The sequence below is a fragment of the Coenobita brevimanus genome, chromosome 110 (genome assembly GCF_032717465.1).
Source record: "Coenobita brevimanus isolate Jiangsu-jjx chromosome 110, ASM3271746v2, whole genome shotgun sequence".
NCBI classification, from domain to species: domain Eukaryota; kingdom Metazoa; phylum Arthropoda; class Malacostraca; order Decapoda; family Coenobitidae; genus Coenobita; species Coenobita brevimanus.
In genome coordinates, this window is record NC_137063.1 from 4,824,667 (window position 1) to 4,840,237 (window position 15,571).

General features: G+C 42.1%; 1 protein-coding gene across 3 annotated transcripts in view; it reads right to left on the minus strand.

The window, feature by feature from the left end:
- Positions 1–15,571, minus strand: part of LOC145417319 (enoyl-[acyl-carrier-protein] reductase, mitochondrial) — a 155,054-nt gene that overhangs the window by 46,034 nt on the left and 93,449 nt on the right. For all 3 annotated transcript variants that reach the window (XM_080285996.1, XM_080285995.1, XM_080285997.1), the window contains one exon: positions 5,372–5,507. In XM_080285996.1, the coding sequence (XP_080142122.1) occupies positions 5,372–5,507 (136 nt within the window). The remainder of the gene's footprint in view (positions 1–5,371; positions 5,508–15,571) is intronic.

The following is a 15,571-nucleotide window of genomic DNA, read 5'->3' on the forward strand; positions in this document are numbered from 1 at the left end:
ATTTTCTGGGGATTAACCAGGGATTGAGAGGTGCCACAGTCTGTAAGTACCTCATATTGGTCTGTGAACTGTGTAATAGTTGATAATGCGAAAACTGTTACATCCTTTACATTGGTGTAAAAGTAAGGCTAAAATAGATGAAATTCCTTGCAGTCGTGCCTCAGGTTAGAGGTCTGTATATGGGCTGTCTTCCGAGGTGAGGGGAGGTGGACTAGATTTATGGCATGCGTTGCTACACGAGACGCCTCTGAGACGAAGCTTTGGCATAGACGATATGAATTGTGAGATGAACATCTAATAAAGAAGACCCTGGGTACAAGATTGGGCATTTTACAATCCCTACCTGTACAGCAGACACCTTTGGACGTTAAAGATCTCTTCCTTCTTATCTCCCTCCTCCTCCCAGTCATTCCCTAGACACTTATACTCACACTACTTTCATTCTCTATGTTTAACAATTCCTTAAAGTGTTCTCTCCACTTGCTCACTTTTTCTCCCCTCTCCACTAGCAATCTACCATTTTTATTTTTCATTCCCCTACTTTCTTTATCACCCTGTCTAACTCTCCTTACCTCCTTCCAGAACATTTTCTTCCATTCCCTCCACTTTACACTGAAATTCCTTCCAAATTCCTCAATCACTCTCTTCTTGTTTTTACTAATCTTTTCACCTCTCTCTCCTTCTCTACATATAACTCTCTATTCCACCTCTCAGCTTCCTTCATGCCTCTGCTTCCCATCCACTCACTATATGCTTTCTTCTTTTGGGCCACAGCTTGTCTTAACTCCTCATTCCACCATGCTGTTTTTTGTTTCCCCTTTTGTCTTCTCTTCACCTCACACCTCACCTCACCTCACATGCTGCACAGATTCCTACTGTGAATATCTTGCACATGCCTTCCATCTAACTAATAAGCTTGTCAGTCATGTGACTTTTTTTTCTGGTTACCATCCGACAATTTTGTTTAGGTTAGGAGAAACCTCTCTCACAGAAGTACTGTAGCTGAGAATTGACACAATTTAATTTTCTACTATACTGTTCGCATTAGCCTGATTCTCTTGTGCCCCGCCCCCTTCTGATGCCCCGCCCACTTCCAGCTCAACTCGTTGCTGATTGGCTGAGATAATTATTCTTCTTACTGACAGAATAATGAGCCTTACTATGAAACAGTATCGTATTATTTACCTTTACTCTGAATTCATTTCTGTTTGACAAAGGAAGCACTAAAATTTGCTAACTGAATCAAAATCAGTTTGAAAAGAACCAACCTGTCTCCTCCTGCGACTGCAGCTGAATTTTGGCACCAAGGAAGTTCAGAGCTTGGCAATAACACATCGCAGCTGTGCCGCTGTTGCTATTAAACATATTAAGTCATCTGTTATGTCTGGTAAGTTACCAGAGTATCATAACCATATTGTAATTTTCCTTATTTATATCCTTCATTAATTTAATTAAAATTAGAGGGATCGAATACAGAAGTACGATAACGAAATGTCACTGGCTTCGCCTACTCAATACAGTATAATTATTTATACAGTATAATTATTTATACCAACAATGCCGTATAAGAATTTTGATTCTATACACGTGGTCATTAAAATCTTATAGAGGGAAAAGGGTTGTGCTCTGTGTGTGTGTGTGTGTGTGTGTGTGTGTGTGTGTGTGTGTGTGTGTGTGTGTGTGTGTGTGTGTTCTTTCCTACCTAATTGTTCTTACCTAATTGTATCTTTACAGGAATGAGTCAAGCTCGTACTGTCCCGCGTCTTAAACCATATTTATCGTACATATCCTTAAATTTGTGAATTGTTTTGGCACACACTATTTCATTCTGTAGTGCATTCCACTGATCAATTGCTCTGTTTGGGAAACTGAATTTCCTTACGTCTTTATCACCTCTCTTCTTATGCAATTTTTTGCAGTGCCCTCTTGCTGATGCTTCTCCATATGTTAAGTAATCATTTATGTCTATTTTCTCCTTTCCTGATATGAATTTATATAGCATTATCATGTCACCTCTTTTCCTTCTCTCCTGTAGTGTTGGTAGATTCAGTTTATTTAGTATTTCTTCGTAGCTTAGGTCCCTTAAGCTTGGTATCCATCTTGTAGCGGCCCTTTGAACTTTTTCAATCTTGTCTATGTGCTTTTTGAGATGAGGACTCCAGACTACTGATGCATATTCCAGGGTTGGTCTAATGAATGATGTTATTATCCTTCTTAGCATGTCTTCATTTATGTATGTGAATGCTATTCTCATATTTGCAAGCAGTGTATACATGTTCCGTACCTTCTCGTTGATGTGGTCAGCCGGAGATAGTCTGTTATTGATAATCACACCTAGGTCTTTCTCTCTTTCTGATGTGTATAGGGTTTTATTTCCCAACTTATAATCCCAATCAGGTCTTTTTCCACTTTTACCAAACTTGATTACATGACACTTGTCCACATTGAATTCCATTTGCCATGTACTACTCCATTCATGAAGTTTATTTAATTCTTCTTGTAGCTCTTTACAAGAGTCTGTGTTAGTAATTCTCCTTTGTATTTTTGCATCATCTGTAAACATATTCAGATAGCTCTCATTTCCAGTGTTACTGTTTATATCATTTATATACACTAAAAACATGATTGGTGCAAGCACTGAACCCTGTGGTACTCCACTAGTCACTTCTTTCCATGATGAGTAGTTTCCTCTTAGTACTGTCTTCATTTCTCTTTTTATGAGAAAGTCTTGCATCCGACAAAACAGTTTGCCTCGAATTCCTCCTTGATGGTACAGTTTCCATAAAAGTCTTTGGTGTGGTACTGTGTCAAAAGCTTTCTTGAAATCTAAATAGATACTGTCCACCCATCCTTCCCTTTCCTGTATTGTGTTTGTTACTCTGTCATAGTAGCTCAACAGATTAGTAACACATGATTTTCCTTTTCTGAAACCAAACTGTCTTTCTGTTATCATACTGTGTTATTCTAGATGATTTACCCAAGCTTTTCTTATAAGCTTTTCTAATACCTTGCTTACAACACTGGTCAGTGATACTGGTCGGTAGTTGAGTGGATTTTGTCTATTTCCTTTCTTGAATAAGGGGACAATATTTGCTTTTTTTCAAATATCAGGTAGTTTACCTTGACTCAAGGATTTCTTGAAAATTAAAAATAATGGTTTACATAACTCCTTTGCACATTCTCGTAATACCCAACATGAAATTTCATCAGGACCACTTGCTTTTCCTCTGTCTAATCTACTTAACTCCTCCTGTATTACTTTTTCTGCTATCTGTATATCTGGTAGTATGTGTGGACATGCGTGTTCCACATAGTCCCTCTCAAAATTTTTTTCTTCAGTAAAAACTAATTGGAAATTCTTATTAAGTGCTTCACAAATATCTTTCTCTTGTGTATAAGTGATTCCCTCGTCCGTAATGGATTGTATTATATCTTTTACTTTAGTTTTGCTTCTGATATAGCTGTAAAACAGCTTTGGTTGATCACTACTTTTATTTATTATATCCTCCTCAAACTGTTTTTGGGCTTCCCTCCTTATTCTTGTATAGTCGTTTCTTGCCTGTTTGTAATTATTATACGCCCTTTCACTATTGTGTCTTCTGTATCTATTCCACAACAAATCTCTTCTTTCTTTTGATTTTTTACATTCTGTATTGAACCATTTCTGTATTTTCTTATCTGCTTCTTTGTGCTGTGGGATGTACTTCTGGACTCCTATTTCATAAAATTCACAAAATTTTTTATATACAGCATTTAAATCTTGTCCTCTAAGCTCATTTTCCCAATCAACTTCTAAGAAATACTTCTTTAGGTCTTGATAATTTCCCTTTTTATAGTTTAGGCTCTTTTTGTAACTATCATTGCTGTTTACTATGTCATATGCTATCCTGAAGTTATAATTTAGTACCGCATGATCGCTTTTGCCGAGTGGAGGGTGATATATTAAACTGTCAATATCATTTTCTTGCCTTGTAAATATTTGATCTAGCACTGAAGGTACATCAAGTCCTCTTTTTCTGGTGGTTTCCCTCACATGTTGCGTTAAGAAAAACTCTTGTACGAGATCCAGGAGCTTTTGGTCCCAACAGCTTTCTCGGCTATTTATATCTAGAGTATTCCAATTTATATTTGTATTGAAGTCCCCAGTTATTATAATTCTTTCCGATTTCTCTTCCATTTTATGTAGCAATGATCTTACACTCTGAATTGTACTCTCTGCCAGGTCCTCATATTCGTCTCTTTCCCATGTGTTTGATCTGGGTGGCATGTACAAATTGGCTACAATTACTTTACCTTCAGATGTGTCGATCTCTACTGCAATCAGTTCTACTTGTGATGGTATATCTAGTTTTATTTCCTTGACTTTTAGATTTTTCTTAGTTAATATTATAATTCCTCCTCCTTTTTTTAAATATCTGTCTCTTCTCCATATATTGTATTCCTCTAAGTTTAGTATGTCATTTGATATCCTTGGTATTAATTTTGTTTCAGTTAGGCATATTATTTGTGGTTCATTTTCTCTGACATAATCATTCATCTCTAGTAATTTAGATACCATTCCATCCACATTTGAGTACATCAACTTTATCATCTTGTTTATATACTTGTCATGACATGGTTCTACTACCTTCCTCCTTTCTCTTCCATCCTGTTTGTGTACCACTTTCGTACCTGCAATCCAATTACTTTGTAAAAAAATTTCTTCTTCTCCTCTTCTGATCTTCCCTCATTTTTTGTTTTTGCTTTCTCCCTTTTCTCTTTCAGTAATTCCAGTTCCTCTTGTGTTAGGCATCTTTTTATCCATACATTTCTGTGTGTGTGTGTGTGTGTGTGCATGCCAGTCCTCCTCCTCTCAAATTCATCTCCCGTTCCTCTGTTAATTTTGTTCTATGATTCTTATCGTCTTTCCTTTTCCATCTTATATATAAGGAAAGAGTCAAAACAGTTCTTTGTAGAATGTATACCTTTTTATTTTCATAGAGGGAACTTTCATTACTTCACAAACCTTTCAGGCCGATGACGTTGCTTGGTGCTTTTTTCCAACATCCTTTACCACAAAACATATTTCCTAGTTAAATGGAAAAGATATTATTGCAGTTAAGGGGTTAAGTAAAAGTTTTGTTGCTTTGATTAGCTAGAGTGCCTGACATGTTTACCTGACGCTGGCTCGGCACGACTGGCTCAGACCTACTCGGGCCGATGGGTGAGTGGGCGAGGCCAAGGTGGCTGGGCACAAGAGAATCAGGCTAATGCTAACAGTATAGTTTCATACGCATTCTACAGTACTTTCATGAGGCAAGTATTTGTTACTGGCCCTGCTATATCTTGGCTCTAGAATTGCATCTTACAATGTGGAATAAACATTTCTCACCTGCCTGGACATCCCTCCATATGTGACCATAGTTCCAGCAGGCTCCAGCTGCCGCAGTATTTCTGTTCCACTGCGCCCACTCACACAATTTAGTGCAAGCTTTGGCTTTGGTAAAGCCTTTACTTCTTCACTTTTCCTGGAAATAAATTACTTTTTGAAAATGCTGCCTTCATTATCACAACAGTCATCATCTACCCAATCCTAATTATCAATCAACAATTATAAACAATCTATAATACATACAAGCAAATGAAAGCTGCTGTCTGCAGAGAGCTATATGGAATTACAACTTTTTCTATACAAACTGTACTGTAAATCCGGAAAAACTGGTAAATCAGCTTTACAGGTAGTACTGGAACATTAATACACAAATTTACTAGCTTTATGGAGTCTCAACATATTGCCTAGAATGCTGCCCAGACAACCCTCACTATCCAATGGGGTTACAACAAATAAAGTCCTATCTGATATCGGTCTATGTACGGTGATGGCGATATAACGCAGGTTTTATTGAGTTACGTGACCATCAAAGGTTATTCTTGTGTGACTTTACCAAATCTCTAGAGTATATAGCTAGTCATAATACCTCACTGAACACTAAGAGCAACACAATACCTGCAAGAGAAATACCAAATCTCATAACAGAACATTGGAACACTGACACATTAGTGGTCATCCTCTCTGCAGGCATAGGACTTGCAGTCAGCAGCTCACTCACCACTTGGAGAGTAAGAATATGTGGCTGTTACCTCCTTTTTAACAGAAGTTTATATAGTAAACGTGCTATATATAAAAAATGATGCAGTGCTTCCTCGTAAGAAATCTCTGTCCTGAGGTTGGCCATAGTACAGCTGATGCAGTGCCTCCTTGTAAGAAATCTCTGTACTGTGGTTGACTATAGTACAGCTGATGCTTTCTATGGACTGGAAGCTACATCAAGTGACAAAACTTGCTAATTACTTCCCAACAGTTGCTGGAAGCTGATGGGAACAAAGAAATTTGAGTTGTGTAATAAGATCTGTAACCATGTGGGTCTCAGCCTGGACATTTGACTCTTTTTACCATCACTCAGAAAAAAAGATCACTGAGTGACATCACGAGTAGCTGAATGTTTACTGCCTAAGTGTGATGAACGTGTGGACAGTTACAAAACGTGTAGCCACATTTTGCTCTCATGGTAGTACAGTACCTCCTAGGGTCGATGGTAGCCATCCATCTACTACACAAGTTTCAATATGCTTATTTCACTGATGACCTCCAAGAACACAAAATATCAGTAATAGTAATTGGGCACACACTTTGTTAGCATACTGTAATTATTCAAGTCGTGAATTTCAACCACATCTTTACTGTATTAACTCTATCTGACACCATGACCAGTCACTTGTATTTCTTAATTCACAGTCATCAGAGAGCTATGCATCTACTGATAGGCTATGGTGCAACCCTCACATTAATGGTGAACATTATACAACAAAACAATACAGTACAGTAATCCCCCAATTATTCATCTTAATTCATCCAAGGCCCTGTTGGATAATATATTTTGATGCTAATGCCATATTAATCCCCTCCAACTCCTTTACAGGAGGCATAACCCCCATAAAACTCTATGCTGTACTGTATAACTCTCCAAACACAGAAAAAATTACCCCAAGTACAGTGAGTGAGGTGGAGGGGGGAGTGGGAAGGGGAGGCCAAGGATGAGATGGAAGGATTAAATGGTGAGGTATATGAGATACGGGTTATTCCACCGAGCTAGACCTTGATATATATCATATAGCCCTGCTAGGGTGACAGGATGGCGCTACCCCCCAACCCCCAGTGAAGCAACTACCCAGGCAGGGCGCACTCCCCAAAAGGTATATGAGAGAAAAGTGTGTGAGCTGGGTAGGGCAGTGAAATGGCATGGGACAGGGCGACATGGTGGCAACTTGTTTGTGGCCACCCCTTACGGGATTAAGGCATCTGGCAATAGATAGTTAGATGGTTCTCCTGGTAAAAAAATGTCATGGTATAGTATATTATACAGTGGTGTAATTAAAGTAGCTCCTTCTGTGAAGAATAATAAAATGTTTAAGTAAATATGAGATCTGTCCAAAAGGAAACCAAACCTTTTAAATAGTGCATCAATTAGCCAATGTAGCATGATCACGACTGGAGCCCTGTGAGGTGGTGACTTTCAGCTTTAGCCTTTAGTCTAACACTAGCCACATCAGGCTACGTCACTTAGTCAATGAGGTACACATGCCTGAATGAATGTGTGCTTAGTGAACTTTGTAATCTGTTGTAAGTTGAACAATAAAGGACCTTGATGAACGTATTTGTGTGAAATTCTGTTTCAAATTGGGAAAAACTTTTACAGAGAGTTTTCAGATGTTGCAACAAGCTTATGGTGAGAATTGTTTGAGCTGTATGCAATGTCACAAGTGGTTCCAGCAATTCAAATTGGGAAGAACATCCACCAAAGATAATCCCAAACCTGGACAGCCTTCCATGTCGACAGTCACACATTCACATGGAGTAAGTGCATGCTGTGATCAGTGAAAATCGTCACTTGATTGTCCATGAATTTTCTGATGAAGTAAGAATGTGTAAAAGTTCATGCCATATTATTTTAACCAAAAACTTGAAGACGCATCATGTTGCTGCAAAATCTGTGCTGCGTCTGCTGACAGATAAGCAAACAGAGAACTGTGTCACAGTTAGTCAGGAGCTGTTTGACTGTTCAAATGCTGATGAAAACTTTCCTAATATCATAACAGGTGATGAAATGTGGGTGTAGAGCTACAACGTTGAAACAAAAAGGTAGTCATCAGGGTGGGTTGGAACATCACCACTATGACCAAAAAAGCACGTCAAAGTGGCTCAAATGTAAAGGTGATGTTGACTGTCTTTTTTTATTGGAAGGGCATCATTCATCATGAGTTTGTTCCATGTGGTCAGACAGTCAATAAAGAGTTTCACTTGGATGTCCTGAAGCGTCTGAGGGAGGCAGTGCGAAGGAGATCAAACAGCGCCTGGATGCTGCACCATGACAATGCACCCGCTCATGCATTGCTCCTTATTCGTGACTTTTTGACAAAAAAGGACATAATATAAAACGTTAATGTTTATACCATGTACAGTGAGTGTCTAAAGGATTTAATTATTCCATAAGTACCATTCATATATATTCATACACACCAGCTTAAGCAGTCATTTATTAAACACAGGGTGCCAGCAAACTAGTACTGTGTACACAAGAATATGTTTAACCATTATAAAACCTCACACTGAAAGACAATGACTTTATTCGTCTTTCTTCTCTCCCCCTCTATTTTTCTCCCACTTTTCCTCTTCCTCTTTTCTCCTTCCAAATCCTTCTCCTTCTTCTGTTATCTCTATCACTCTCTCTTATTCGTTTTTTAGTCACATCTAAAGATTATAAAAGAAAACAAATAGAGAAACTTCAGTAAAAAAGGAAGTGCACAAGAAATCTGCATCCCTCGCCTTCATATCACTTGCCAAGACATTGTTTACACAAGCCACGCAGCAGTGTTGCCAACCGTAGGGACATGTCCCTAAACCTTGGCCCTTTTGACTAATTTTCAAGGAGGTAGGAATGTAGGGATGCCCATGCAAAATTTTTAAAAAGCTAGAGATTTTGGACATTCAATGATAATTAGTATACCTGTTATGCTGGTGTGAACTTGGTTTCTTTGGCTTCTTCTAAACAGGAAGGAGCACACGAAACACATTTACGGCAAACTCTAATAATAAAAGGTGAGCACACAAACTTAGAGTGGCGATACTAGAGGTTTACTGTTATCCTTACACTTCAGTTACAACTCTGGCATGTTCAGCCTGAGACATCTAGGCAATATGAGGGAAAGGTCAATCTGGGATATGGGGTCTTAATCTGAGGACATGAAAGGACCTCTACTCCGAGTGTACTAGGGAGAATGTCGTACAGCCTATACACCAGAAAAAGTCCAAGATCCGGGAAGTGAGTTTACGTCTGTACTGCCAGAAGTTGTTAAAAGAATATCTGGAAGGCAATGGGCCAAATGGGAGAGACTACAACTCTAATTCTGACAGTGGGAAACCAGATATCTATTTCTCCCTAAGGACCTGGGGTACTTACTTTAGTGTGTATTGTTCTCAAAGTGGACATACAGGGAGGTAAGAAGGGACCCAAGAAAGAAGGGACAGCAAGGTTACACAGTTGTGCCACCAGGATCTCTTTTTCCAGGTATAGGGGGGATGGGAATCGAGGGGTGTAGAAGAGGAAGCACAGGGAAAGTGGTCACTCCAGGGATTGTGGTGTCCTGCAGCAGCCAGTCCCAGCTAGGGAAACATCGTGGCTTCTCTGGAGCTGAACTGTGCTGGGCCAGTTCAGTTGACGAGGAAGGTCATCATGGCTTCGGAGCTGAACTGCATCGAGCCAGTTCAGTAAGTATGGAGGGACGTTGTGGCTTCTGCACTGAACCATGTTGAGCCAGTTCAGTGGGTGAGAAGGGACGACGCAGCTTCCTTGGGGCTGAGCCGCACTGAGCCAGTTCGGTAGGGACGTTGCGTCGAGCCAATGCCAGTGGTTTGCATCGAGCCAAACCAAAGTCAGAGAAGCATTCAGCCTTCTTGTCAGTTCTGCATCAAGCCAGGACTGGACTGAGGAGCTCTGGTCATTTGCAGTACAGTACTTGGGGCTTGGGCCGCGATGGCGGGTGGGCTGCTGCTCAGGACAAGAGGGGTGGCTAATGGTGGCATGTGTGAGTTTTCTGTGCCCTTCTTGTGAGGAAACTCATATGGTAGCTATCTTGGTGGTGGGGCGAGCTGCCTCTCATCTGTTTGGCAAGGGTTTTTTGTGGTAGTAGCTGGAGCAGGGACTATGGTAGGTGGCCTCATCCCAGGCATTTTACTACCCTCGCCATCTTTTAAGCCACGTCCTTGTGGCATGAGGTCGAATGTTTTTTCTACGTCAGAGACCATGGTTGGCATGAGGTCCTCCAAGGTGTAGTACCAAGCTCTGGATTGCTCATCTCATCTTCTCTTTGAGTCTCTGACAAGGATGAGGAAGCCTGGGGGGTAGGTTGCTGGTAGGTGCACTAGGTGTTTAGGCTCCTGGACTCTTTTCTTGTGTCTGGTGTTGGAGATCCAGTAGACGTAGCGGACGAATATGGCAGTGTAGGTTGGGTATGGTTGGAGAGAGGAGATGGCAATGAGGGCTGTGGTTGACTTGGTGGATGGGAGACAAATGGTGGCCTCTGACCCAGGGTCAAGCTTGAAGTCACCTGTTGGGGATGTGAAGATAGCAGTGGGATGGGTGTTGGCTGGTACGGGGATAAGCTGGGTGTAATCTGTGTTAGTTAGTGACCTTAATTGTTGATTCTTTGAGTTGTGGCTTGGGTTTGATTTGTGGTTGGGATTGAAGGGGAGGCAGGTGGTGGTGGTGATAGGTTTTGATGACAGTGGGGGTCTATATTTATCAGGTGGTCTTGACTGGCAGTCTGATCTGGTGAAGATGGGGATGCAGTTCCTCCTGTGTCATAGATGTGTGGATGAGGATGAGGGGCTAGGGGATGATCTAGGGCATGGAGATGATGGATATGAGGTTGGGCAAGGTCGTGGTGGTGGTTGTGTTAAGGATGACTGGTTACCATGGGTATGAGATGAATAAGAGGTGGGGGAAAATCCATGGGGTGGTGGGGTGGCTGAGGGTCGAAGTGGCACATTTGAGCATGTGGTGGTAGATGGGGGGTGAGGGGATGAGGGTTGCTGGTTAGGGGATTGTGGGGTGGATGGGTTGGGTGATAGAGATGAGGGTGAGGCCTGGGGAGATAAGGATGGTTGGTTTGGTGCAGTACAGTGAGTCCTCAAAATATGAAAGGGATAGGAACCAAAAAAAACTTTCGTAATCCGAAATTTCGTATATCGGAACAATTTTCTCCATTAAAATACTGTATACATATAAAGGGGGAGAAAGCATATGACAGGGTGGATAGACAAGGATTGTGGAAAGTGTTAAGAATATATGGAGTGGATTAGAAGTTGTTGAATGCTGTGAAGAGTATGTACGATGGTACGAAGGCTGCAGTGCGTGTGGATGGTGAACTAAGTGAATTTTTCTCTTTGAAAGTTGGTTTGAAACAGGGATGTGCCATGTCTCCATGGTTGTTCAATCTGGACATGGATGGGGTAATAAAAGAGGTACAAGGTAGGGTAGTGGATGTTGGAGTGGCCCTGGTGAGAGAGGATAGTGTTTGGAAACTCCCTGTACTGTTGTTTGCAGATGATACTATGTTGTTGAGTGAAGACGAAGGGGAGCTGCAAGGCTTGGTGGATGAGTTTGAGAGAGTGTGTAAGAAACGGAATCTAAAGGTGAATGTAGGGAAGAGTAAAGTGATGGTCTTTGAGAAAGGTGAAGTCAGTGAATGTACAGCGAGGTTGGATGGTGAGGAATTGGAAAATGTGAGTACGTTTAAGTACTTGGGTAGTGTGATGAGTAAGGATGGAGGTTTGGAGGGTGAAGTGCTTGAAAGGGTACAGCAGGGAAGAAAGGTTGCTGGTTCTTTGAAAGCAGTGATAAGAAACAGGGAAGTGAGCATGGAAGTGAAAAAGTTACTACATGACAGTATTGTGATACCAACTCTAACGTACGGAAATGAAGCTTGGACATTGTTGGAAGGACACAAGTCAAGAGTGAGAGCAGTGGAAATGAGTTATTTAAGAGGAGCCTGTGGAGTCACGTGGAGAGACAGGCTGACGAATGAGGATATAAAGGAGCGTTGTGGTGTGGATGTGGATATAAAGGAGCGTTGTGATGTGGATGTGATAGGAAGCGTTATGAGGAACACACTGAGGTGGTTTGGCCATGTGGAGAGGATGGAGGGTGAAAGACTGACGAAGAGAGTGTATGTGAGTGAGGTGGAGGGGGGAAGAGGGAGGGGGAGGCCGAGGATGAGATGGAGGGATGGGGTGGAGAGGTATATGAGAGAGGGGGGTGTGAGTTGGGAGCAGGGCAGTGAAATGGCTGGGGGACAGGGCAACTTGGAGGCGATTTGTTTGTGGCCACCCCAAACGGGATAGAGGTGTCTGGCAATAGATAGATAGACAGATAGATATAAAGGGGGGGATGCATTCCAGGACCCCATTGGACCCCCCACTAAAATTTTACCCCTCCTATTTAGAAGTATGCAATACACATATACAGTACTATACTATTGTACAGACATAAAAAAAATAAAACCTACAACTAATTACTGTAGTATCAGTACACTGTACAGTTAAATATAGACCTGTGCTGCGGCTGGAGATTCGTGTCGTTGATATGGTGCTAAGTCACAAGGTGGGACCCTATTGCTCCTCTGGCTTATCCTAACTCCTTCCAAGGAGACACACACGCATGTTGGTTCTGCGAAAAACACGGTCCTATCTTACCTCCGTCTAATGAGACCTTGCGCCAATTCAGAAATCTAACCTAAACATGGGGCATTTATTTTTTATCGTTGTAAAATCTGCCTATAACATCACTTTTTAGACACACATGCATAACTTTTACTTCATTCTAATGGCAGGCACTGTAATTACGAAGTTAATTTCATCCCAAAAAAACACGTACCTACCCTAACTCCCTCCAAGGAGACACACACGCATGTTGGTTCTGCGAAAAACACATTCGTATCTCAGACTTACCTCCGTCTAATGAGACCATGCGCCAATTAAGAAATCTAACCTAAACATGGAGCATTTATGCTTTACCGTCATAAAATTTGCCTATAACATCACTTTTAAGACACAAATGGATAAATTTAACTTCATTCTAATGGCAGGCAGTGTAATAATGAAGTAAATTTCACCCCTGAATAACACAGGCCAACCCTAACTCACTCCAACATGACCTTGAGCCTACCCCACATAAACATGGAACATTTATTTTTCTATCTATCTATCTATCTATTGCCAGATACCTCAATCCCATTTGGGGTGGCCACAAACAAATCGCCTCCACGTTGCCCTGTCCCCCGCCATTTCACTGCCCTGCTCCCAACTCACACCCCCCTCTCTCATATACCTCTCCACCCCATCCCTCCATCTCATCCTCGGCCTCCCCCTCCCTCTTCCCCCCTCCACCCCACTCACATACACTCTCTTCGTCAGACTTTCACCCTCCATCCTCTCCACATGGCCAAACCACCTCAGTGTGTTCCTCATAACGCTTCCTATCACATCCACATCCACACCACAACGCTCCTTTATATCCTCATTCGTCAGCCTGTCTCTCCATGTGACTCCACAGGCTCCTCTTAAATAACTCATTTCCACTGCTTCTTATAATATTTGCCTATAACATCACTTTTGAGTCACACATGCATAAATTTAACTTCATTCTAATGGCAGACAGTGTAATTATGAAGCAAATTTCACTAGACAAGTTCACAGACCTTATGTAAACAAGGAGCATTTACAATTTACCCCCAAACATCATTTTTAAGAATAACCTGCATGAACTTTCCTTTAATGGCAGGACTACCTTTACACGTGCTACTGCCTCCTTTGAACATGGCACTGCCTCCTTTACAGAAGGCAATGCTTCCCTTTACACATGGCACTGCTTCCTATGCACATAGCACTTTATCACCGTAACCCGCCAAAAATTTACTTGTTAAACATCGAGAGAGGCCAGTCTCATCAATGTTGAACACCTGCTTGGGGGAGTATCCTCCTTCCTTGATGATCTTCTTCAGGTGTTCTGGGAAGGAAGATGCAGCGTCGATGTCGGCACTAGCAGACTCCCCTTGAATTCGAACATTAGTGAGATCGGCCCTCCTCTTGAAGTGCTCAAACCACCCACGGCTGGCCTTAAACACTTCAGTCGAGGAATCACCAGAGGAAGGAACTGAAGGAGCAGCCCCAGAGTCGCTGCTGGTGGACGGCACTGGTGCAGAACTCCCTGCCTCTTCCTCTTCTCCCAGACTCTCCCAGATTTCAACAGCCCTTTCTTGAATAAGGGGCAGAGACATAGGGATGCTTTTTTGCCGGCAATCCTCCATCCACACAATCAGGAGCTGCTCCATCTTCTCCATGCAACAGCTGCGGGTCCTCGTGGCTTGGCAGGTGGCTAAAGATGAAGAGAAGGTGGCCATCATCTTGTACATTTCCTTTTTCTTCGTCACAGTCCCAACGGTTGATGGTGCAAGGCCTAAAGCTTGCCCAATCTCCAAGACTCCCTGTCCCTGCTCGTGGCATCTTATCATTTCCAATTTCCTCTCAAGAGTGAGAGCATGATGCTGTTTCTTCTATGCATCTGGTTCCCTGGATGCTGAAGATGATGCAGGGCGCTTGGGAGGCATGGTGAAAATACGAAAAGGTGAAGAACAACGAAAAACAGCGTAAAGTACAGCAAAGCTGAGAGGAGAGGACGGACATGACTCGACTGTGAAGCACACGAAAATGTGTTTACCAGAGAGAGGTTAGTTCATTTTCTCGCTGCATGCGAGTGCGGCGCTGTGCAGTGCACCCATTTTGAATTTTTCGTATTTCCTCTCATATCGTTTTTCGTACCATCGAGACAGACACTTTCGTATTGTGGAATTTGTCCTACATTTATTGCTTTCGTACCATCGGAAATTCGTACTTCGAGTTTTCATATTTCAAGGACTGACTGTACTGGGTGGTGATGGACAGGGAGAGAAGTTCATGGGTGTGGTGGGGAAGACAGGATAATGAATTTGGGGACAGCTGAATGACGGGGGCTGCGGGCGACTAGGGGAGATGGAGGACGGAGTTTGGGATTCTTTGGTCTCAGTGCTGGTTCGGTCGGTTTTGACAGAGTTATATCGACAGACATGTCGGTTGCAGTATACTCCAGTTTCACATGAAAATCAATGATGACCTGCTAGCAATTCAGCACACGTGTGATTTCAATGGGACCTAGAAACTTTGTTTAGAATTTGTGGCCTAGGGGCAATCTAACAACCATGACTCACTGGCCCACTTGGTATGGTTGTCAGGGGTAGTTTTGTCCTTCTGCAGGTCTTGGCAGTGTTGCATGTGACGGACTCTGTTCTTGAAGTGTAAGATTGGGTCTCGTGTGGTTGGTAGTGGCTGAGCCAAATGCCATGATGGGATTAGCAGTCGGGGCTCGCCAAAAACATGTTCATGGGAAGTGATGCTCTCCTGCCTAGGGCAGGTGTTCATGCCCTATTGTAGGATTTTGAC